Source organism: Ylistrum balloti, unplaced genomic scaffold (assembly GCF_031769215.1).
Source record: "Ylistrum balloti isolate Yb309-2 unplaced genomic scaffold, AGI_CSIRO_Ybal_v1 Utg370124, whole genome shotgun sequence".
In the NCBI taxonomy this organism is placed as follows: domain Eukaryota; kingdom Metazoa; phylum Mollusca; class Bivalvia; order Pectinida; family Pectinidae; genus Ylistrum; species Ylistrum balloti.
In genome coordinates, this window is record NW_026782139.1 from 433,409 (window position 1) to 460,000 (window position 26,592).

Here is a 26,592-nt window from a genome sequence, read left to right on the forward strand (position 1 = left end):
TTTATATCTTAACTGCAAGAGAAGAAACGAAAGGTGTAACTGTCAAGAGAAACATTTCATGAAGTTAAAAGTCAACTTCAGGTGAATTTTTGGTTTGTTTGGAAACAAGGTTTTATATTTTGGATCAAATACAAGTGAAAAAGCAAGATTTGAAGGATTTGCCCTTAGCTAAATGGTGTATTGCAAAGCCAATTTATTTCGACGGCTATATAGAATCAGTTACTGGCATCCATAGGTTTCATCTTGTGTAACCATGACCGCGGAAACCTCATCATTATCTTTTTAACCATCAGTATATAAATGTAGAAATGTTTTATATCTTAACTGCAATTTCGAGAAGAATGAACGAAAGGTGTAACTGTCTCTGTCTGATTTAAACATTTCATGAAGTTAAAAGTCGACAATTTCCTGTCGAATATTACACCTAAGAATTTCGTTTGCTCAACAACCGGAATAGGTACACCACAGAGAGACAAATTTGGATCGTCGTGTTGTTTCCGAATTTGACAAAAATGCATACGAACTGTTTTTGATTGTGAAAATTTTAAACTATATTCTGCCCAAATTTGTTGTCGATTCAGACATTGTTGTCGTTGTCTTTCGATGGCATTCATATGCTTAGATCGATAGCATATGATGAAGTCATCGACACAAAGAGCGCCCTCCATTGAAGAGAATGATGTTTTGACAATACTGTTAATCTTAAGTCCAAAAATAAGTATTTTAAAAAAATGGTAGATTACCTTTAATACCTATATCGTGCAGATCTTTCATTTTGTCGTATTTCAACTTTGTGTCGTTAGCCTTTTCCAAATCGAAAAAAAAACAGCAACCAAGTGCTCCTTCTTTAGAAAAGCCTCACGCACAAATGTTTCAAGTCTAACCAAAAGATCATTGGTATCTCGCTTAGATCTAAAACCTCTCTGTAGGGGTGATATTATGTGATTGTATTCCAGATACCAAATTAATCTTGAATTTATCATCCGTTCTAGAGTTTTACCAACGCAACTCGTGAGTGATATTGGGTGGTAACTGGAGGGATCTGTCGTATCTTTACCCTGTTTGTTGATAGGAATCACAGTTACCATTTCCTTGACTTTGGGACATTTCTCGATCTAAAAATATGATTAATAATACCAAGAAGGTTTTTCTAATGATGACTCTGGTAGATGTTTTAGAAACTGATAGTGAATATCATCAGGTCCTGTTGCAGAGTCATGCGATTTTTTTTCAACGATTTTCGTAGTTCTAACATTGAGAAAGGTTGATTGTAAGTTTCATTGTTTTCGGAAGAGAATTTCAATTTAGTTTTTTCACGCTTGGTCTTAATTTTTTTTAAAAATTTTGTGGAATGATTATTTGCAGACGAATATTTGGAAAATGCAGATCCTAAAGCATTTGCAATATCAAATTTCGATGTGGCTAATTTTCCATGAGTTTTCAGATTTCCCATTGTTTTGAATGATTTTTTACCACCGATTCGTTTTAACTTATCCCATACCTTTTTGGTGGATGTATTGGAATTTAATTTGGAGACATAAGATCTCCAAGGCAATTGTTTGTGGAAGCGTATAGCACGACGGGCTATCGCCCGAAAGATTTTATTGTTGTTTAAGCTATCGCTTGTTGGGTTGATTTTTAATTGCCCCAAAGCGGTTTATCACAATCTTTATTAATCCAAGGTTTTGTTATTGCGTTTTCTTATAAACTTTAGTATACAGTCTTCGGCGATCTCAGGAAGTTTGGTAGTAAAGGATTCTACCGGGTCTTTTAAATTCAGGAAATCAATGGTGTTGATAATTTTGGTACTGAAATGTTCAAATTCACTCTAATCTGTTTTATATAATTTCCAATGGGGTACATGATCGCTCTCTGTGAATCCACAATTCCTTAGAAATATTTTAAGGTGGTCGCTTCCACAGAGATCGCCATGCAACGTCCATTCTAAATCGAGTAACAAAGATAAGTGGCATAAAGTTAAATAAAATTGTGAGGATGTTCCGGAAGAGGGATGCTAATAAGTTGGCATTAAACAATGAATATTTTCTGAAATTGATATTTGTAACGGTTCTGGTGAGCGTTTCTAGGATACATTTTACACTAGGGTTATGTTCTTGAGACAATCGAAGAATTTCATCAATATTGGATTGCAGAACCCTTCAATTCCATTGGATTATTGTATCCATTAAAACTAACAAAAATAGAGATAAGTGGGGAACCATTGATAATTAGCTAGACTACTTATTTAACCTAAGGTGGTTTTACAGCTATTAGGTGTGAATGGGGTTGTCAGACCCTTTTTTCCTTCTATCTGAGGAAATTTGAATTATCTGCTTTGGCTGATTTTTCACTTTTTGAGTGCTGGGAGCAGATTTTGATGGTGATTGGGGGTTCTGATTCTGTTTTGATGGTGATGGTGGTGTTCGCGATAACTGTTGACGAAGCCTTTGATGTAGCAGGCCGAAGGCCAGAAAGATTGTCGCACGCTATGTCAGTCTGTTTACCTGCATCATATGTCTGTGTAGCATCATGGGTCTCCAAGTTCGTAATACCAACCTTTGCAAGACTGGCATAGGATGGAACCGACACAGGGATTTCAACAGTCTTTCTTGCTTCGAGAAGAGTAATGCTTTCTGTGTGCATTACCTGAAAGCTATCTTTTTCCCTGTGGGAGTATTAAGAGAAATTAGGTAGGAGCACTGCGAGAAATCAAGTAGGAGTACTGAAATAAATTAAGTAGGGGTACTAAGAGAAATTAAGTAGGAGTACTGAGAGAAATTAAGTAGGAGTACTGAAATAAATTAAGTAGGAGTACTAAGAGAAATTAAGTGGGAGTACTAAGAGAAATTAGGTAGGAGTACTAAGAGAAATTAGGTGGGAGTACTAAGAGAAATTAGGTGGGAGTACTAAGAGAAATTAGGTAGGAGTACTAAGAGAAATTAAGTAGGAGTACTGAGGGAAATTAGGTAGGAGTACTGAGAAATTAGGTAGGAGTACTGAGAGAAATTAAGTAGGAGTACTAAGAGAAATTAAGTAGGAGTACTGAGAGAAATTAGGTAGGAGTACTGAGAGAAATTAAGTAGGAGTACTAAGAGAAATTAAGTAGGAGTACTGAGGGAAATTAGGTAGGAGTACTAAGATAAATTAGGTAGGAGTACTGAGATAAATTAGGTAGGAGTACTGAGAGAAATTAGGTAGGAGTACTGAGAGAAATTAAGTAGGAGTACTAAGATAAATTAAGTAGGAGTACTAAGAGAAATTAAGTGGGAGTACTAAGAGAAATTAAGTAGGAGTACTGAGATAAATTAAGTAGGAGTACTAAGAGAAATTAAGTGGGAGTACTAAGAGAAATTAAGTGGGAGTACTAAGAGAAATTAAGTGGGAGTACTAAGAGAAATTAAGTGGGAGTACTAAGAGAAATTAGGTAGGAGTACTGAGATAAATGAAATAGGAGTACTAAGAGAAATTAAGTGGGAGTACTAAGAGAGATTAGTTAGGAGTAATGAGTGAGGTTAAGTAGGAGTACTAAGATAGTTTAAGTGGAGTACTAAGAGAAATTAAGAAGTACTAGGAGAAATTATGAGCAGTTAAAATAAGTAATATGATTTAATATAAATTAACAAATCAGCATGTCAACAACCCGCTCATTTGTTGGAGTGGTTAAATCAACGGATACAATTCATTACGATATTGTAGTTAAAGTGATACTGGAGTGAGAGTAATGGTTGATTGTCTTGTACTTCTTGATCTTGAAGAGTTTGTAACAAGCCAACAACAAGGCGGAGCTGAAAATAAATCTTACACAATGCACAAATGCTCGTTCGCATGAGAAACTACTGAGTCTTCAATGCATACATTTTGTCTGAAAATTATTATAATTCTTTTAAAGAACTACATTCAAACACGGTATTGAGATACCCACACAAAAAGGACACTTCCGATAGATATTGAATGATTCATTTTCAATACGCGACGTGTAATTTTGGATTTGCATTCTGCCAACAAAAACAAACAATTGAATGATAATCCAAACTGAAATTCTATCAAACTTGGGTAAAATATGAACAAAAAGAACAATTACATACGTTATCATCGACCTTCATTCTTTGAAATCATTCGCTATTCAGTATGTTGCCGACACCTTGCACTACAACTGCGATATTATGAATATAACCTTGAATATCAAACTCAAACATGTGAACAACATTGATTCGGTTAAATGTGAGAAAATTCGCAAATGGATTCACTTTCGAAATTAACATATGATAATGAACCGTGAAGGTATGTATGTATAGATTCTGGTCACGTGGGTAGGAGTTGATTGAGAAACAATCGTCATGTGGTCTGTATTGATTATTTTGTGTTATGGAAAAAGTCTGACTGGGATTAGATCGTGCTTAAATGCTGATCTACCCATAAGGCCGGATGTTGGATATTTTTTCGGATGTTTTGTTGAAGGAATGTTGTATGTTTCAATCTCTAATGAAGAAGTTTTATATGTTATGGCCATTTTACTCTAGAAACCAATCTTAATCGCATATTTCAAAAAAGATGTTTTTTTTTTTTTTTTTTTTAGTTTTTAGTCAATAAACAAAATGTTAAATTTATTCATAATTTATTTATTTCTCACTATTCAATGTGGCGTGGCTACAAACTGCAAGATGGTAGACAACAGTGAACATTTGAAAGGATATCGGATAGATACCGGTATTTTGAATACAATTAACGGTATCGGAATTGTAGGCTGTCAGAAGGAGTGTGTTCAGACAATGATGTGCCATAGTATTAGTTATAACACAGAAACTTTGGAGTGTCTTCTCGGTCAGTATTCCGACAACAAAGTATATACTGGACTCACCACGGACCTCTTCATCCGCCCGAACGTGACCGACAATATATCAGTAAGTATACATTAGTTTGTTTTATAATTGAGGTTTTAGAATGATCTTTTGAATATATTGACAAGCTGGCTTTGACAGATATTGTTTGGTTTTTACTTCTTTTAAGATCCATTTTTGTTTTTTTTTTTTGTTTTTTAAAATTTGTTTGTAGAATTTTTTTATTAATAAATTTTCTTTTGTGTGTGTGTGTGTGTATTGTGTCTTTGGGTTTTTTTTTTTTTTTTTTTTGGGGGGGGGGGGGGGGTTGGTTTTTGTAACTATCATATATACAAAACATGCACTTCACTGCCGCTGCAGTAATAAAATATTTTTAACCAAGCGCTATAGGGAATATACATCCCCCAATAGTTGAATAATCTCACGTACAATGTCATCGCCAAACATTTCAATTACAGATCAATTACTTAATTAGTAACCGGGCACGGACTGAAAGGTTATTAATTCCAGTATATAACAGGTAAGTAGGTAGTAATGTTTTTACCGACGATATATGTGTGCTGGCTTTGTCTGCTATTACCATTTCCAATACAACGACACAATCAGACAAACAATACCTCCATTAGAGTTAAAAGGACATCAGTTACCTTATCGAATAACTGCTCCAATCCTCATCTCTCATTTCAAGTTTTATGACTGGCAAAATTGGATTGCCGATGTTAGAAAAAAATTGCAGTTTATTGTTTCAAGTGCAATTTCAATGTCGATTTAACAGCGATGCAACCCGATTTCTTTGTATTACGTAATCGTGTGTAAGGTTTATATTATTTTCCAGCAATTATATACAAAGACAAAAAGACATTAGCACAAACTGAAATGGATTGAAAATAATGTATTAGACTTTTTTCTTAAATCGATATCAGTCTTCTATACCATAAAGGGAAATCATTTTTCTCTCTTTTTAAACAGGTTTTTAATACCACATAGAAAATGTAAAAAATAAAGTACAGCATGCATGAAAATTCAATGTGTTTAAAGTTCACAACAAGCCTCGTTTTTGTTCACATTGTTTGAAATGATATCGACTGTTGGACCTTAATTTCTCGTCATCTAGGACGGACCTATTGACCCGATTACCTTCTGAAGCTTATCTTGTTTTATATTTTGGCTTTTGTGTTCAGGAACAATGAATTATTTATTATCATTATACAGGTGTGACAGGCCTATGTCTAATTAATGATATAGCGTTGTCATTCCACTGTAAAACTTTTAAACATTGGTACATTGTAGAAACTCCATAGTATGACCACATTTAAATATTGCTTTGCGCTAATGCATACAGTTAATAAGTGGTGACATAACATCAGGTAGCTTCCTCATGAAAATAGAGTAGTTTTATGTTCATTTTTATGTCAGGTGAAATTGTCGTTGTTACTCTAGACCGCTTTAGTGAACGTAACATTACCTACATGAATTGACCACGACTTGTGTGCTATTGTGTTAGATGAAGCAGAAGACACTTACCCTTCCGGAACAGCTGTTTTTCCTCTCCTTGTACTCTTTCAGTAAACTTATATATGTTTATTTTTCATCTGTACACATTTTGGCATATAATTTCGTTGAGTTTGAGATTGAAAAATAAATATGTTGACATATCGGCATTTCCTTCATTGATATTTCCCCATTTAAGAATTGTAAGATTTTATGACAAATATTCCTGTTTGTATGATTACTGATTCATTTTAAACTTTTGTCAACATTATTTTTTACCAAATATTTGTAACCCCTATCTTATATCATTGAAGAAAAGGCAAGAAAATAATGTCGTTTCTTTCTTTGGAATGGAACATAGTAGTGCACACAGTGTAAAATGGAAAAATCCTTAAAAGAAGCTGTTTTAAAATAGGATGTTCAGAATTGGCCAAAAGCTTTTTTTGAGACATTTAAAATCCACATATCATTGATTCCACTTATCGAATAAATGTAATCACAATAAGATTGTAACTCTGCTTTGTTGTAAAATAAATAAAGTTTATATTTATAATTATAAGAATGTTGGTAAGAAATTTCAAGTAAGATTTGGTTTAACAAACCAGAAATCAAACTCTGTAAATATGGATTCATATTTTGTTGTTTCGTTTTTGTTTGTTTTTGTTTTTGTTTTTTTTTGCCGCAGAGGTGTAATTGCATACCTATCATATCAATCATGAAATGTGCATTTAACATCAGGTAATACAGATTTACGCTTTCTTGCTATTTCATATTTCAAGGTTTTCATTATCTAAACATTTTGAGAATGATAAATTACTAAACTGTACTACTCTGAAAATGAATCCACATGAACATGTGCACGTTTCATCCAATCTCTAGAATAGTTTTCCATGGGATTTTGAAAGAAATTCACAGCCAGATTAATGGAAGAGGTTTCACTATATATCAGATATACAATGCCCCCTTCAGGAAAAACTCTAGCAGCTTCACGTTGGACAATAATTATGTCAGTAATTAATAGAAGCCTAGCTGGAGATAGGGTATAGCCAGAGGTAGTATAAGGTCAATGAGGGAGTAGTTCTCTGGTCTTCTACACTAAGTTACAGAAAGATTTGTTTTATATCGAACGGTTTGCACGTGATGGCGTTAAAATAACTATGGAAAAAGCATTAGAACTGTTATAAAGTTATACAGAGTTCCGATGTTTGATAATGAATGCTTTCTTATATGCAAACTTAGCTTGCATAAACTACCAAAAAGATGGAGAACTGCATCCGAAGGATGCATTTTAAAATCCTCGTTTGTGCCATATCATTATTAATTTTTATTTATGCTCTAACAACAATTTTATGAAGTCTCCAATAAGTTTCCAAACGTTAACACTTTTAACTGGATCCACATAAAATTTTCGTAATACGGAGAATAGAAGCAAATACAACACAGTTCGAGCATGGTACACAGCCAATGGTTTCTGTAAATTCTGTATTATGTCTTCAACTGGGAGAGTGTATCCACTAGATATATTGTGTTGTCACTGTCATTGGTTACGAGCCCATATCCCGTCACGAGTGAATGGAGGGTTAATCAAACTTTAGGCTAACAACGATACGATATGCTTGGTGTAGGAGTACTAGTAAATTTCCCAGTCTTTGGGCACTCATCGACGTATAGGTCGGTCAGGAAAGGTTGAAATGTTGAAACAAACATTGACTTTTCTTCAACTGTTCACTAAAGAACAATAACCATGTTAATGTTTTATCAACTATCCTTCAGTTTCGTCTGTCAATAAACTACACATAGCTTATTCGATAACATCAGCACAGCTGTTAGTTATACACTTTAGGAATTGAAGGTTTTCTCACAGGAAATTATTTTTAGTTGAGAACTGTTTTTATCCTTGCACGTATATATATAACAGGTTTTGAATCTTTGAAATGTTGAAAAATTTCAAAACACTTGATGAACCAAATCAGTAAGTCTTACTTGATAAGACAAATCTGGTGGTGAAAACTACATGATTACAAACACCTATTCTGTATTACCGTCAGTGGTAATGTATACAAAGGGAGAACACCAAGGACACTCTGCCAACACTTGTGCATTGCAGGTTTTGTATTTTAGTCACTATTTTTAAATTGTTAAGAACTATAGGAATATCTGACTGATAAAACACATCAGTAAGTTTATCTTTTCAATTGTGCTAAATGATTTCGATAAAATTAATTATTTAGTACAAGTAAATAACAATTCTTTATTGCTGGTAGAGGAAATGCATATGACGAGAGAATTATTTGCATTCCGGTCAACCTTAATTCTTTCATATACAAACTAGGACTCTGTGCCAACACTTCATTTGTGTTTTGTTTTATATCCAGGAAAGCCTTGGTCCTTGCAAGAGTCGTCCGTGTGCCTCAAATGAACGATGTGTCCGGCTGTCAAATGGGAACTCCACGTGTGTCCTGAATCGTAAATATATGATTATTGTTCCCAAACAGTGTTTTTTATTTCAAACTATTACATCAGTATAAAGCGATCATTGTTTAACTGTATACTAGCTGTGAATATTAATGAGAGTTCGATAATATTCTTCAAACAGAAAACTACAGGCCACTATCATAACTGTTTTCCCAACCTATGTTGTTTACCTATTTTCTGGAGAGCTACCGATAACTAACAAACTCATATTGCAGGGATTTGAGAGCTGCATGCTGATGAAAACGATTGAAATATTTTACTGACGTTATGATATTCCAATCCGTAGATATTTGATATCCTTATGCGGTATTGAAATGGGCGTTAGTATACATGTTGATTTCGTTTTTACTTATTTTTACTCTTCCGGAACACCTGGTCATCTTATTTTTGTACTTTTTCAGGAGTCTCAGTGTAAATATATGTTTCTGCATGTACTTTACCCATGTTGTTTTTATAGAATGTGACTTTTGATTATGATTCTTTTGACATTCTAATGATAATGATAATAACTTTAGGATCTGGAGAAAGTATTTAGGAATTAGAATAATAAAACCAAATAACATTTTTATTCAGTAGGACATTTGATCTCCCTTGTCACTCACTGTGAACGCAATTATAAGCACGATTGGAGATGTTTGTCGCCATGACAATTTCTTTGGTTTTTTTGTTTCAGATCGACCAATCGACCTCGCTGTTATAATTGATGGTTCGAAGTCATTGAAGATTGATTCATTTAATGATGTACTGGACTGTGTAAGATACCTGATCAACACATTGTTTGACACGAGACTAGCTGTAGCTACATTCACCAAGACCACACAAATACAAATGTATTTCGATCAATTCACCAGCAAGTCAAGTATGTTACACGCTGTCAATAACTCATTGGTATATCCCGATCAATCAGGCAATGAGCTTGGACAGGCTTTACTCGATGTCAACAATCAAGTGTTTAATCAATCTACAGGCGATCGACTGAATGCAAAGAATGTATTTCTGATTTTCCTAGTTCCGAATGATATGCAGGAAGTGAATTTAAAATCGAATTCTGACTTAATAAAATCAGACGGTAGATATATAATAACAGTCGCAATCAAAAGCAACGAGCAAGGGTTTAACATCGTTCAAAAGGTGGCGTCAGAACCGCTTCAAACCTACATGTTAAACGTTAGCTCATCTGACAATCTCCCTGCATTATATGAAACTATTGCTGATACCATCAACAAAATACCGTAACCAGAACATCACAACCGTTACAAAAATCAGGGTTTTTATCTCACCATGAAAAATCGATATATCAATATATGTAACTTTTCTTTTTTAAATGCTTGTTATCAATTGGTAATATGACTGATTGAAAAAATAGTGTTGTATTTGTAATATGTAAATACCGGTATACTTCTTCCACTCCTTTTTAACATAGCCATATCAGTGTCACACTTTCAATTATTTATATATTGTTATGTATCAGGTATACTTTCATATGCCCAATTGATAATATTTTGCGGTGCGAATTTCTTATTTCTGATGTTGCTTAAAAGTGTGAGAAAGTAAAAATAAAAAACAGTGTTTCTTGTTCCATTATCCATCACGGCCATTGTTATGTCGCGGAACACATTTATTTTTTCAGATATGGATTAGTTTTTTTCCCATTTATTTACGAAAGCATATCATGTTTTTAGTTGCAGCTCATAGAGTCAAAGTTCTGGGATTCAATGGGCAAGAGAATAGTAAAAAAACATTTCAGTATATCGGGACTTCGAATCCTTTGTGGTTGGTTATATCGACGTTTTCGATTACACAATATTTCTACCCCAATAAACACAGCCAATACTTTTAAATTATTGAAAAACAAAACATTTTGTCATTTATAAAATGATTTTTATTCATTAATGAAACAAAATCAGAACTTCTATTAATTACAAGGAAATTGATAGTGTGTAAATATGTTTACACCAGAACTACACTTCAGACTATCTTTGAACGATACTTTAACATATGAAATGACACGTTTACACCTGCAATACACATCCGATTGACTTTGAAAAATACATTTACACCTGCAGTACACTTCGGACTGACTTTGAACGATACGTTAACACCTGCAGTACACTTCGGACTGACTTTGAACGATACGTTAACACCTGCAGTACACTTCGGACTGACTTTGAACGATACGTTAACACCTGCAGTACACTTCGGACTGACTTTGAACGATATGGTATCACCTGCAGTACACTTCGGCTGACTTTGAACAATTCATTTACACCTGCAGTAGATTTCGGACTGACTTTGAATGATATGTTTACACCTGCAGTACAGTTCGGACTGACTTTGAACGATACGTTAACACCTGCAGTACAATTCGGACTGACTTTGAACAATACGTTTACACCTGCAGTACACTTCGGACTGACTTTGAACGATACGTTTACACCTGCAGTACACATCGGACTGACTTTGAACGATACGTTTACACCTGCAGTACACTTCGGACTGACTTTGAACGATACGTTTACACCTGCAGTACACTTCGGACTGACTTTGAACGATACTGTATCACCTGCAGTACACTTCGGACTGACTTTGAAAAACACATTTACACCTGCAGTACACTTCCGACTGACTTTGAACGATACGTTTACACCTGCAGTACACATCGGATTGACTTTGAAAAATACATTTACACCTGCAGTACACTTCGGACTGACTTTTAACAAGCCGAACTGGAGAACGAATGTAGCTTCCAGTATGAGAATTGAAAATATTTTCCGTCTATTATCACAATTCCCTTTATTAGATCTAGCTGTGCCATGTCATTGCACTGTCCACGATCAATATCTAAGGGCGTCCTATTATCGTTGTTAATTAAATATTAAGGTTTGTTAGGGTGGCATTAAATTTAAATATGTGTTCAGACATTAAATAACATCGTAAAAAGAGCAAACAACAGCACGCTATAGGAATCCTCTTGTCAGGTAGCAATATTATGGAAATATATAATTATATCTGTCACAGCCAATGACCATAACTAACGGTCCGTGAAAAGTTCGATACACAGAGAATAATGAGTGATCGTCCCGTTAATATCATATATCAAATCAATTTCACGAGTACATCATAATGTCTATATCAATCACGAGAATGAAGCACAAGTGTAAAAAATCGATCTATTCCTTCGACTGAAAAATATGAGCCATCAAACGGGAAACCATCAAGGAAAATGATATAAAAACAGATCGAAATATAAAACAAAGGGTGTTCGAAAATGTTTCGGAAGTATTGACACATTCTTCGACGTTATTTCGACGTAATACAAAAAGACGAGGCCGTTTTGAATACTCTGATATACGTTGTGTTCTACCATTCTATGCTGTTATCTAATCGCTTACAAAACTGTTTATATGTATATAGAAAGAGAGAACACCAGCATAACAGACGGGAATTTCTTACTGGAAAACCACGTTATTCAACTTTCGCTTCATTTGCGCCCTAACAGGAAAACCTGCAACTTTCAATGCAGTGAATAAAAACACGGTGAGGGAGCTAATTGGTCATACAATCAGCTGTTGTATCACAGTTATTTCATAGAACAAGGTGAGGGAGGGTAAAAAGTCACTACAATCAGCTGTTGAGTTATAAGTAGATTACTAACATCAGCTGGACAGTTATAAGGTAAGTCAGCTACAATCAGCTGTTGTATCACAGTTATAAGTAGAGGTAGATGAGGGAGCGGTAACTCTTAGGTCAGCTACAATCAGCTGTTGTATCACAGTTATAAGTAGAGGTAGAACAAGGTGAGGGAGCAGCAAATCTTAGGTCAGCTACAATCAGCTGTTGTATCACAGTTATAAGTAGATGTAGAACAAGGTGAGGGAGCGGTAACTCTTAGGTCAGCTACAATCAGCTGTTGTATCACAGTTATAAGTAGAGGTAGAACAAGGTGAGGGAGCGGTAACTCTTAGGTCAGCTACAATCAGCTGTTGTATCACAGTTATAAGTAGAGGTAGAACAAGGTGAGGGAGCGGTAACTCTTAGGTCAGCTACAATCAGCTGTTGTATCACAGTTATAAGTAGAGGTAGAACAAGGTGAGGGAGCAGTAACTCTTAGGTCAGCTACAATCAGCTGTTGTATCACAGTAATAAGTAGAGGTAGAACAAGGTGAGGGAGCGGTAACTCTTAGGTCAGCTACAATCAGCTGTTGTATCACACTCTTAGGTCAGCTACAATCATGTATCACAGTTATAAGTAGAGGTAGAACAAGTACAAGCAGAACTAAACCTTAGGTCAGCTACAATCAGCTGTTGTATCACAGTTATAAGTAGATGTAGAACAAGGTGAGGGAGCGGTAACTCTTAGGTCAGCTACAATCAGCTGTTGTATCACAGTTATAAGTAGAGGTAGAACAAGGTGAGGGAGCAGTAACTCTTACGTCAGCTACAATCAGCTGTTGTATCACAGTTATAAGTAGAGGTAGAACAAGGTGAGGGAGCAGTAACTCTTAGGTCAGCTACAATCAGCTGTTGTATCACAGTTATAAGTAGATGTAGAACAAGGTGAGGGAGCGGTAACTCTTAGGTCAGCTACAATCAGCTGTTGTTAGGTCAGCTACAATCAGCTGTTGTATCACAGTTATAAGTAGAGGTAGAACAAGGTGAGGGAGCGGTAACTCTTAGGTCAGCTACAATCAGCTGTTGTATCACAGTTATAAGTAGAGGTAAACAAGTGGGGGGGCGGTAAATCTGAGGTCAGCTACAATCAGCTGTTGTATCACAGTTATAAGTAGAGGTAGAACAAGGTGGGGGAGCAGGAACTCTTAGGTCAGCTATAATCAGCTGTTGTATCACAGTTATAAGTAGACGTAGAACAAGGTGAGGGAGCAGTAACTCTTAGGTCAGCTACAATCAGCTGTTGTATCACAGTTATAAGTAGAGGTAGAACAAGGTGAGGGAGCGGTAAATTCTGAGGTCAGCTGCAATCAGCTGTTGTATCACAGTTATAAGTAGAGGTAGAACAAGGTGAGGGAGCAGTAACTCTTACGTCATCTACAATCAGCTGTTGTATCATAGTTATAAGTAGAGGTAGAACAAGATGAGGGAGCGGTAACTCTTAGGTCAGCTACAATCAGCTGTTGTATCACAGTTATAAGTAGAGGTAGAACAAGGTGAGGGAGTAGTAACTCTTAGGTCAGCTAAAATCAGCTGTTGTATCACAGTTATAAGTAGAGGTAGAACAAGGTGAGGGAGCGGTAACTCTTAGGTCAGCTACAATCAGCTGTTGTATCACAGTTATAAGTAGAGGTAGAACAAGGTGAGGGAGCGGTAACTCTTAGGTCAGCTACAATCAGCTGTTGTATCACAGTTATAAGTAGAGGTAGAACAAGGTGAGGGAGCAGTAACTCTTAGGTCAGCTACAATCAGCTGTTGTATCACAGTTATAAGTAGAGGTAGAACAAGGTGAGGGAGCAGTAACTCTTAGGTCAGCTACAATCAGCTGTTGTATCACAGTTATAAGTAGAGGTAGAACAAGGTGAGGGAGCGGTAACTCTTAGGTCAGCTACAATCAGCTGTTGTATCACAGTTATAAGTAGAGGTAGAACAAGGTGAGGGAGCAGTAACTCTTAGGTCAGCTACAATCAGCTGTTGTATCACAGTTATAAGTAGAGGTAGAACAAGGTGAGGGAGCAGTAACTCTTAGGTCAGCTACAATCAGCTGTTGTATCACAGTTATAAGTAGATGTAGAACAAGGTGAGGGAGCGGTAACTCTTAGGTCAGCTACAATCAGCTGTTGTATCACAGTTATAAGTAGAGGTAGAACAAAGTGACGGAGCGTTAACTCTTACGTCAGCTATAATCAGCTGTTGTATCACAGTAATAAGAAGAGGTATGACAAGAACAAGCTGACGGAGCGGTAATTCCTAGGTCAGTTACAATCAGCTGTTGTATCACAGTTATAAGTAGAGGTAGAACAAGAACAGGCTGACGGGGCGGTAAACCTGAGGTCAGCTACAATCAGCTGTTGTATCACAGTTATAAGTAGAGGTAGAACAAGGTGAGGGAGTAGTAACTCTTAGGTCAGCTACAATCAGCTGTTGTATCACAGTTATAAGTAGAGGTAGAACAAGGTGAGGGAGCAGTAACTCTTAGGTCAGCTACAATCAGCTGTTGTATCACAGTTATAAGTAGAGGTAGAACAAGGTGAGGGAGTAGTAACTCTTAGGTCAGCTACAATCAGCTGTTGTATCACAGTTATAAGTAGTATAAGTAGAGGTAGAACAAGGTGAGGGAGTAGTAACTCTTAGGTCAGCTACAATCAGCTGTTGTATCATAGTTATAAGTATTGGTATAACAAGAACAAGCTGACGGAGCGGTAACTCTTAGGTCAGCTACAATCAGCTGTTGTATCACAGTTATAAGTAGAGGTAGAACAAGGTGAGGGAGCGGTAACTCTTAGGTCAGCTACAATCAGCTGTTGTATCACAGTTATAAGTAGAGGTAGAACAAGCAGACGGAGCGTTAACTCTTACGTCAGCTACAATCAGCTGTTGTATCACAGTTATAAGTAGAGGTAGAACAAGGTGAGGGAGTAGTAACTCTTAGGTCAGCTACAATCAGCTGTTGTATCACAGTTATAAGTAGAGGTAGAACAAGGTGAGGGAGCAGTAACTCTTAGGTCAGCTACAATCAGCTGTTGTATCACAGTTATAAGTAGTGGTAGAACAAGGTGAGGGAGCAGCAAATCTTAGGTCAGCTACAATCAGCTGTTGTATCACAGTTATAAGTAGAGGTAGAACAAGTTATTGAGGTAGAACAAGGTAGTAACTCTTAGGTCAGCTAAAATCAGCTGTTGTATCACAGTTATAAGTAGAGGTAGAACAAGGTGAGGGAGCGGTAACTCTTAGGTCAGCTACAATCAGCTGTTGTATCACAGTTATAAGTAGAGGTAGAACAAGGTGGGGGAGCAGCAAATCTTAGGTCAGCTACAATCAGCTGTTGTATCACAGTTATAAGTAGAGGTAGAACAAGGTGAGGGAGCAGTAACTCTTAGGTCAGCTACAATCAGCTGTTGTATCACAGTTATAAGTAGAGGTAGAACAAGATGAGGGAGCAGTAACTCTTAGGTCAGCTACAATCAGCTGTTGTATCACAGTTATAAGTAGAGGTAGAACAAGGTGAGGGAGCGGTAACTCTTAGGTCAGCTACAATCAGCTGTTGTATCACAGTTATAAGTAGAGGTAGAACAAGGTGGGGGAGCAGCAACTCTTAGGTCAGCTATAATCAGCTGTTGTATCACAGTTATAAGTAGATGTAGAACAAGGTGAGGGAGCGGTAACTCTTAGGTCAGCTACAATCAGCTGTTGTATCACAGTTATAAGTAGAGGTAGAACAAGGTGAGGGAGCAGTAACTCTTAGGTCAGCTACAATCAGCTGTTGTATCACAGTTATAAGTAGAGGTAGAACAAGGTGAGGGAGCAGTAACTCTTAGGTCAGCTACAATCAGCTGTTGTATCACAGTTATAAGTAGATGTAGAACAAGGTGAGGGAGCAGTAACTCTTAGGTCAGCTACAATCAGCTGTTGTATCACAGTTATAAGTAGATGTAGAACAAGCTGAGGGAGCGGTAACTCTTAGGTCAGCTACAATCAGCTGTTGTATCACAGTTTTAAGTAGAGGTATAACAAGAACAAGCTGACGGAGCGGTAAATCTGAGGTCAGCTACAAACAGCTGTTGTATCACAGTTATAAGTAGAGGTAGAACATGTAAACAGGTATCACTGACTGAGGGAGCGGTAACTCTGAGGGAGCAGTAACCCTTCAGCTACAATCAGCTGTTGTATCACAGTTATAAGTAGAGGTAGAACAAGGTGAGGGAGCAGTAACTCTTACGTCAGCTACAATCAGCTGTTGTATCACAGTTATAAGTAGATGTAGAACAAGGTGAGGGAGCGGTAACTCTTAGGTCAGCTACAATCAGCTGTTGTATCACAGTTATAAGTAGAGGTAGAACAAGGTGAGGGAGCAGTAATTCTTACGTCAGCTACAATCAGCTGTTGTATCACAGTTATAAGTAGAGGTAGAACAAGGTGAGGGAGCAGTAACTCTTAGGTCAGCTACAATCAGCTGTTGTATCACAGTAATAAGTAGAGGTAGAACAAGGTGAGGGAGCGGTAACTCTTAGGTCAGCTACAATCAGCTGTTGTATCACAGTTATAAGTAGAGGTAGAACAAGGTGAGGGAGCAGTAATTCTTACGTCAGCTACAATCAGCTGTTGTATCACAGTTATAAGTAGAGGTAGAACAAGGTGAGGGAGCAGCAAATCTTAGGTCAGCTACAATCAGCTGTTGTATCACAGTTATAAGTAGAGGTAGAACAAGGTGAGGGAGTAGTAACTCTTAGGTCAGCTACAATCAGCTGTTGTATCACAGTAATAAGTAGAGGTAGAACAAGGTGAGGGAGCGGTAACTCTTAGGTCAGCTACAATCAGCTGTTGTATCACAGTTATAAGTAGAGGTAGAACAAGGTGAGGGAGCGGTAACTCTTAGGTCAGCTACAATCAGCTGTTGTATCACAGTTATAAGTAGAGGTAGAACAAGGTGACGGAGCGTTAACTCTTAGGTCAGCTGCAATCAGCTGTTGTATAACAGTTATAAGTAGAGGTAGAACAGGGTGAGGGAGTAGTAACTCTTAGGTCAGCTACAATCAGCTGTTGTATCACAGTTATAAGTAGAGGTAGAACAAGGTGAGGGAGCGGTAACTCTTAGGTCAGCTACAATCAGCTGTTGTATCACAGTTATAAGTAGCTGTATAACAAGGTGAGGGAGCCTTAACTCTTAGCTCAGCTACAATCAGCTGTTGTATCACAGTTATAAGTAGAGGTAGAACAAGGTGAGGGAGCAGTAACTCTTAGGTCAGCTACAATCAGCTGTTGTATCACAGTTATAAGTAGAGGTAGAACAAGGTGACGGAGCTTTAACTCTTAGGTCAGCTACAATCAGCTGTTGTATCACAGTTATAAGTAGAGGTAGAACAAGGTGAGGGAGCAGTAACTCTTAGGTCAGCTACAATCAGCTGTTGTATCACAGTTATAAGTAGAGGTAGAACAAGAACAAGCAGACGGAGCGGTAACTCTTAGATCAGCTACAATCAGCTGTTGTATCACAGTTATAAGTAGATGTAGAACAAGGTGAGGGAGCGGTAACTCTTAGGTCAGCTACAATCAGCTGTTGTATCACAGTTATAAGTAGAGGTAGAACAAGAACAAGCTGACGGAGCGGTAACTCTTAGGTCAGCTACAATCAGCTGTTGTATCACAGTTATAAGTAGATGTAGAACAAGGTGAGGGAGCGGTAACTCTTAGGTCAGCTACAATCAGCTGTTGTATCACAGTTATAAGTAGAGGTAGAACAAGGTGAGGGAGCAGTAACTCTTAGGTCAGCTACAATCAGCTGTTGTATCACAGTAATAAGAAGAGGTATAACAAGAACAAACTGACGGAGCGGTAATTTCTAGGTCAGTTACAATCAGCTGTTGTATCACAGTTATAAGTAGAGGTAAAACAAGAACAGGCTGACGGGGCGGTAACTCTTAGGTCAGCTACAATCAGCTGTTGTATCACAGTTATAAGTAGAGGTAGAACAAGGTGAGGGAGCAGTAACTCTTACGTCAGCTACAATCAGCTGTTGTATCACAGTTATAAGTAGAGGTAGAACAAGGTGAGGGAGTAGTAACTCTTAGGTCAGCTACAATCAGCTGTTGTATCACAGTTATAAGTAGATGTAGAACAAGGTGAGGGAGCGGTAACTCTTAGGTCAGCTACAATCAGCTGTTGTATCACAGTTATAAGTAGAGGTAGAACAAGGTGAGGGAGCAGTAACTCTTAGGTCAGCTACAATCAGCTGTTGTATCACAGTTATAAGTAGAGGTAGAACAAGGTGAGGGAGCGGTAACTCTTAGGTCAGCTACAATCAGCTGTTGTATCACAGTTATAAGTAGAGGTAGAACAAGGTGAGGGAGCAGTAACTCTTAGGTCAGCTACAATCAGCTGTTGTATCACAGTTATAAGTAGAGGTAGAACAAGGTGAGGGAGCGGTAACTCTTAGGTCAGCTACAATCAGCTGTTGTATCACAGTTATAAGTAGATGTAGAACAAGGTGAGGGAGCGGTAAATCTGAGGTCAGCTGCAATCAGCTGTTGTATCACAGTTATAAGTAGAGGTAGAACAAGGTGGGGGAGCAGCAACTCTTAGGTCAGCTATAATCAGCTGTTGTATCACAGTTATAAGTAGACGTAGAACAAGGTGAGGGAGCAGTAACTCTTACGTCAGCTACAATCAGCTGTTGTATCACAGTTATAAGTAGATGTAGAACAAGGTGAGGGAGCGGTAACTCTTAGGTCAGCTACAATCAGCTGTTGTATCACAGTTATAAGTAGATTTAGAACAAGGTGAGGGAGCGCTAACTCTTAGGTCAGCTACAATCAGCTGTTGTATCATAGTTATAAGTAGAGGTATAACAAGAAAAAGCTGACGGAGAGGTAACTCTTAGATCAGCTACAATCAGCTGTTGTATCACAGTTATAAGTAGATGTAGAACAAGGTGAGGGAGCGGTAACTCTTAGGTCAGCTACAATCAGCTGTTGTATCACAGTTATAAGTAGAGGTAGAACAAGGTGAGGGAGTAGTAACTCTTAGGTCAGCTACAATCAGCTGTTGTATCACAGTTATAAGTAGATGTAGAACAAGGTGAGGGAGCGGTAACTCTTAGGTCAGCTACAATCAGCTGTTGTATCACAGTTATAAGTAGAGGTAGAACAAGGTGAGGGAGCGGTAACTCTTAGGTCAGCTACAATCAGCTGTTGTATCACAGTTATAAGTAGAGGTAGAACAAGGTGAGGGAGCAGTAACTCTTAGGTCAGCTACAATCAGCTGTTGTATCACAGTTATAAGTAGATGTAGAACAAGGTGAGGGAGCAGTAACTCTTAGGTCAGCTACAATCAGCTGTTGTATCACAGTTATAAGTAGATGTAGAACAAGGTGAGGGAGCGTTAACTCTTAGGTCAGCTACAATCAGCTGTTGTATCACAGTTATAAGTAGAGGTATAACAAGAACAAGCTGACGGAGCGGTAATTCCTAGGTCAGTTACAATCAGCTGTTGTATCACAGTTATAAGTAGAGGTAAAACAAGAACAGGCTGACGGGGCGGTAACTCTTAGGTCAGCTACAATCAGCTGTTGTATCACAGTTATAAGTAGAGGTAGAACAAGGTGAGGGAGCAGTAACTCTTAGGTCAGCTACAATCAGCTGTTGTATCACAGTTATAAGTAGATGTAGAACAAGGTGAGGGAGCAGTAACTCTTAGGTCAGCTACAATCAGCTGTTGTATCACAGTTATAAGTAGAGGTAGAACAAGAACAGGCTGACGGGGCGGTAACTCTTAGGTCAGCTACAATCAGCTGTTGTATCACAGTTATAAGTAGAGGTAGAACAAGGTGAGGGAGCGGTAACTCTTAGGTCAGCTACAATCAGCTGTTGTATCACAGTTATAAGTAGAGGTAGAACAAGTTGAGGGAGTAGTAACTCTTAGGTCAGCTACAATCAGCTGTTGTATCACAGTTATAAGTAGAGGTAGAACAAGGTGAGGGAGCGGTAACTCTTAGGTCAGCTACAATCAGCTGTTGTATCACAGTAATAAGTAGAGGTAGAACAAGGTGACGGAGCGTTAACTCTTAGGTCAGCTACAATCAGCTGTTGTATCACAGTTATAAGTAGAGGTAGAACAAGGTGAGGGAGCAGTAACTCTTAGGTCAGCTACAATCAGCTGTTGTATCACAGTTATAAGTAGAGGTAGAACAAGGTGAGGGAGCAGTAACTCTTAGGTCAGCTACAATCAGCTGTTGTATCACAGTTATAAGTAGATGTAGAACAAGGTGAGGGAGCGGTAACTCTTAGGTCAGCTACAATCAGCTGTTGTATCACAGTTATAAGTAGAGGTAGAACAAGGTGAGGGAGCAGTAACTCTTAGGTCAGCTACAATCAGCTGTTGTATCACAGTTATAAGTAGAGGTATAACAAGAACAAGCTGACGGAGCGGTAATTCCTAGGTCAGTTACAATCAGCTGTTGTATCACAGTTATAAGTAGAGGTAGAACAAGAACAGGCTGACGGGGCGGTAAATCTGAGGTCAGCTACAATCAGCTGTTGTATCACAGTTATAAGTAGAGGTAGAACAAGGTGAGGGAGCAGTAACTCTTAGGTCAGCTACAATCAGCTGTTGTATCACAGTTATAAGTAGATGTAGAACAAGGTGAGGGAGCAGTAACTCTTAGGTCAGCTACAATCAGCTGTTGTATCACAGTTATAAGTAGAGGTAGAACAAGGTGAGGGAGCAGTAACTCTTAGGTCAGCTACAATCAGCTGTTGTATCACAGTTATAAGTAGATGTAGAACAAGGTGAGGGAGCAGTAACTCTTAGGTCAGCTACAATCAGCTGTTGTATCACAGTTATAAGTAGAGGTAGAACAAGGTGAGGGAGCAGTAACTCTTAGGTCAGCTACAATCAGCTGTTGTATCACAGTTATAAGTAGAGGTAGAACAAGGTGAGGGAGTAGTAACTCTTAGGTCAGCTACAATCAGCTGTTGTATCACAGTTATAAGTAGAGGTAGAACAAGGTGGGGGAGCAGCAAATCTTAGGTCAGCTACAATCAGCTGTTGTATCACAGTTATAAGTAGAGGTAGAACATGCTGACGGAGCGTTAACTCTTAGGTCAGCTACAAGGCTGTTGGTATCACCGCGTGTATAACTCAGTTATAAGTAGTACAATCAGCTGTTGTAGATATATACAATTTTGTTTACTGTCAGCTACAATCAGCTGTTGTATCACAGTTATAACTTTTAGATGTAGAACAAGGTGAGGGACAGTAACTCTTGGTCAGCTACAATCAGCTGTTGTATCATTTTGTGGCAGATGGAAAGTTTGAAGAAGATGCAAAGAATAATATTATCGATGATTTGAATACTGAACGAGAGTTCGTGTTAGAACAGTTACGGTATGAGTCGGAGTTGAAAGTGGCGAGAGAGCGCTCAGAGTTCGAATTGAAATGTGAAGAAATGAAAATGGCCAGGAAACGTGAAGAGAGAGAGAAAGCAGAAATACAGGATGAAAGAGCTAGAAATGAGAGATAGGGAAGTTCCGGTAGCTCGTCAGTTTGATGCAGTCAAACATAGCCGGCTAGTTCCTAAATCTCAAGAGAAAGACGTGGATAAGTACTTCATGCACTTTGAAAAAATAGCCACAAGCTTGAATTGGCCTAGGAATGTCTGGACCCTATTATTACAGAGTGCACTCATAGGTAGGGTTAGAGAAATATGTTCCTTAATGTCTGTAGATCAGAGCTACGAACTAGTACCAGAGGCCTATAGGCAAAGGTTCAGAAATAGCAAGAAAGAGGGGGAACAAACACATGTCGCGTTCGCTCGCGAGAAAGAAATGTTGTTCAACGGGTGGCTTGATTCCAGAGAAACAAAGGGTAGTTTTCATAAACTCCGAGAACTTGTGTTACTTGAAGAGTTTTGAGAAGTATTCACCCAGCAATCAAAACACATTTAGATGAGCACAAGCTTGACACACTACTACAAGCTGCTGATATAGCTGACGCCTATACGTTGACAAACAAATTTAGTCTAGTCAGAGTAGTCTCCCTTCTACTAGTAAGCCAAAAGATTAGAAACAGAGTACACATTTCCAAAGCAGTAATGCAGGGAATCAATGTGCTAATGCACAGAAATACTCGTTATTGTAAGAAAAAGGGTTATATCATGTCAGACTGTTGGAGCCTCAAGAAAAAATGAGAAAGAGGACAAAAAAGTCATGATTTGTGCCAGAGATGGAATCGAACAGGGACAAATCCCTAGATTCCGAAATCAAGCAATATAAACCCTTCATATCGAAAGGCTTTGTCTCCTTAAAGGACGACAAAGACATGTGTCCTATCAAAATATTGAGGGATACTGGAGCTTCCGAGTCATTGATGCTGAAAAGTGTTTTACCAATGTCCGATAAGTCATACACAGGTAAAAGTGTACTTATTAGAGGGGATGAGTTGGGATTCACAAGTGTTCCTATCCACACTGTAAACCTTAAGTCGGACGTGGTAAATTGACCTGTCAAGGTAGATGTTAGACCAATATTACCTGTAGAGGGTATCTCGTTGTTGCTAGGCAACGATTTAGCTGGTGGAAAGGTCAGTGCTGACCCAATTATGATTGACAATCCCATTGATGTAGACACTGTTGATTGTTTAAGTGTTGATTGTGATAGTCAACCTACAAGGATTTGTACTAGATATTATGGCTAAAATAGGCCAAATGATGATACAGCTGTCAGCGAGAATACATGTGAGGCTCCATGTAAGGGAGATAGTGCTAACACTAGTGAAATGATACAGAATCGCAGCAACACTGGTGATGTATTGAGCAGGGATCAATTAATCAGATAACAGAGTAGGGATCCTGAATTTAAATCACTCAAGGAGAATATGTTGTCCGCGAAAGAGGCAAAAAGTGTGCCAGTATGTTATTTTGATAAAGATGGAGTGTAAATGAGAAAGTGGAGACCTCCGGATGCTAGTGTGACAGAGGAGTGGAAGGTTGTATATCGAAAGGAAGTTCCAAAAGTATACCGAATCAAGATATCGTCTATTGGGCATGACACTCCTATGGCAGGTCACCTTCTGGGTAAACAGAACCTATGATAGGATACTGGATCATTTCTATAGGCCAAAACTTAGGAGAGATGTGGCAAGTAGTGGGGAAACCTAACCAAAACATACCCCGTGCTCCATTATACCCCATACCTGCATGTGATGAACCATTTAGTAATGATTGACTGTGTGGACCCCTCCCAAAAACAAAATCGGGTAACGAGTACTTGTTGACAATTATGTGTTCACCAACAAGATTTCCCGAAGCTATTCCTTTAAGGGATACCAAAACCACTACCATAGTGAATGTTTTAAGTTCTTTACACTGGTTGGGTTGCCAAGGTCAATACAATCGGACGAAGGTTCGAACTTTATGTCCAACATTTTCCAGCCGCTAATGCACCTGTTAGGCTTTGATCAGTACAAAGCTAGTGCGTATCAACCAGAATCCCAGGGGGCACTTGAGCGTTTTCACCAAATCCTCAAAAACATGATGCGCACATACTGCATGGAGTACTCAAAAGACTGGGACACAGGAATTTACATGTTACTGTTACCGCGAATTAAAGCAAGAGTCCTTGGTATTTAGCCCGTTTGAGTTGGTGTTTGGAAGGACTGCACTCGGTCCTCTCATATTGCTAAAAAGTGGCTGGTAGAGAAAACAGAGAGTAATCTGTTAGACTATGTGTCCAAATTCAGAGAAAGGTTGTTTAGGGCTACTGAGATTTCTAGGAGGAATGTCAGGAGAAAATGTAAACATGGTATGATAAGGATTCCCAGTACAGAGAATTCAAACCTGGTGATTTGGTACTAGTATTGCTACCCTCACCTGGTCACTCTCTTCAGACAAGGTATTATGGGCCCTGTGAGGTAGATTGTAGGGTTGGAGACCTGGACTATATAAAAAAAAACCAGGGTGTAACCAAGAGAAACAAATGTACCAAAGGAATATGTTAGTCGACATGCAAAGCCTACATCACCCATTTGCACAACTACGGTAGTCCAAGCAGACAATGGTAGTACACGCAGTGAGGACAATACCTGTGTGCCAGGTAGTGGTGAGTGTAGTGTCAGGTTGTAAAAATTCTGATATTTTGACAAACAGGAAATTGGAGCACTTAGAGATGCATCAGAGATCGGAGTTGAGGCGTTTAATACAACAGTTTAAGCCACTGTTTCCTGATGAACCTAATAAGACATCTAACGTGTTAACCATGTTAAAGCTAAGCACATGGAGGCAGAAATAGCATACATGTTGGTGAACGACATTATAGAGCCCATTCAGAGCGAGTGGAGCTCTCCATATTTGCTGGTCCCAAAATCTGACAACACTTACAGGTTTTGTACAGAGTGTGTTGTATGAAAATACTTGTCTATCGCTGTTGTTGTTCCTAGGTTACATTGATATATGTTATCTGAAGTAAAAATATATGTATACATTATTAATATAATGTAGAGTATAAGCCATATGTGTGAAAGCACTGTCATATATGGATATTGATTTTATATTTGACATTTATTTACTATGCACTAAATAGTAAGCTCGCTCGGCAAAGTCATTCACGTAATGTCTTATATATATCTTACACGGCACATACATATTTACTATGATCACAAAAATCACGCAGATATTTATTCTGACAGTTATTAAACTTTTTGCCTGTACTGAACTTGTTGGTTAATATTGGTACTTACGACCATGGCATATTCTTACCAAAACAGTAAATTAGTATAGGTGTTTACGACCTTGGTATATTTGTACCATAACAATATCAAACTGAAACATATAAAGAACATTGATTCGGTTAAATGTGCGAAAATTCGCAACATGCATTCACTTTCGAAATTAACATATGATAATGAACCGTGAAGGTATGTATGTATAAATTCTGGTCACGTGGGTAGGAGTTAATTGAGAAACAATCGTCATGTGGTCTGTATTGATTATTTTGTGCTATGGAAAAAGTCTGACCTGGGATAAGATCGTGTTGAAATGCTTATCAACCCATAAGGCCGGATGTTGGATGTTTCTTTCAGTGTTGTTGAAGGAAGGTTGTATGTCTTTCCCAATCTCGACTGAAGAAGTTTTATAAGTTATCATGGTTTTATTTTAGAAACCAATCTTTATCGCATATTTCAAAAAAACAATTTGTTTTTAGTTTTTAGTGAATAAACAAAATGTTAAATTTATTCATAATTTATTTATCTCTCACAATTCAATGTGGCGTGGCTACAAACTGCAAGATGGTAGACAACAGTGAACATTTAAAAGGATATCGTATAGATACCGGCATTTTGAAGACAATTAACGGTATCGGAATTGTAGGCTGTCAGAAGGAGTGTGTTCAGACAATGCTGTGCCAGAGTATTAGTTATAACACAGACACTTTGGAGTGTCTTCTGGGGCAGTATTCTGACTACAAATCATTTACTGGATTCACAACAAATATTTTCTTCCGCCAGAACGTGACCGACAGTATATCAGTAAGTATACATTATTTATACAACTAAAGTTTTACAATGAGCTTTTGACAAGCTGGCTTTGGCAGATATTTTCTGGGTTTTAATTCTTTTCAGATCCATTCGGCATTGTTATTATTTTGTTTATTATTCTTTTTTTTCTATTTTTTTTTTTAAATTTTTTGTTTAGTTTATTTATTTGTTTCCTTTTTTTTATGTATGTGTCTTTGGGTTTTTTTTTTATTTTTATTTTATTTTTTATTTTTTTTTTAGTTTTTTATTTTTTTTTTTATTTTGTTTTTTTTTTTTCGTAACTGTCATATATACAAAACATGCACTTCACTGTCGCTGCAAAATATTGTTAAACAAGAGCTGTAGGAAATATACATCCCCCAATAGTTGAATAATCTCACGTACAATGTCATCGCTAAACATTTCAGAATAACTCCAACTTTATTAGTTATCGGGCACGCACTGAAAGGTTATTAATTCTAGTATATAACAGTTAAGTAGGTAATAGTGTTTATACCGACGATATATGTGTGCTGGTTGCATGCGCTGTTAAACCGACATTGCAATTGCACTCGAAACAATAAATTGCAATTATTTTCTGACATCGGCATTC

At 37.7% G+C, this 26,592-nt stretch overlaps 1 protein-coding gene across 1 annotated transcript in view; it reads right to left on the reverse strand.

Annotated features, from left to right (window-relative positions):
* Positions 1-2,307: 2,307 nt before the first annotated feature.
* The window catches only part of LOC132550445 (uncharacterized), a 27,859-nt gene continuing 3,574 nt past the window's right edge, over positions 2,308-26,592 (reverse strand). The window contains exon 2 of the mRNA XM_060214513.1: positions 2,308-2,665. Coding sequence (XP_060070496.1) covers positions 2,308-2,665 — 358 coding nt within the window. The remainder of the gene's footprint in view (positions 2,666-26,592) is intronic.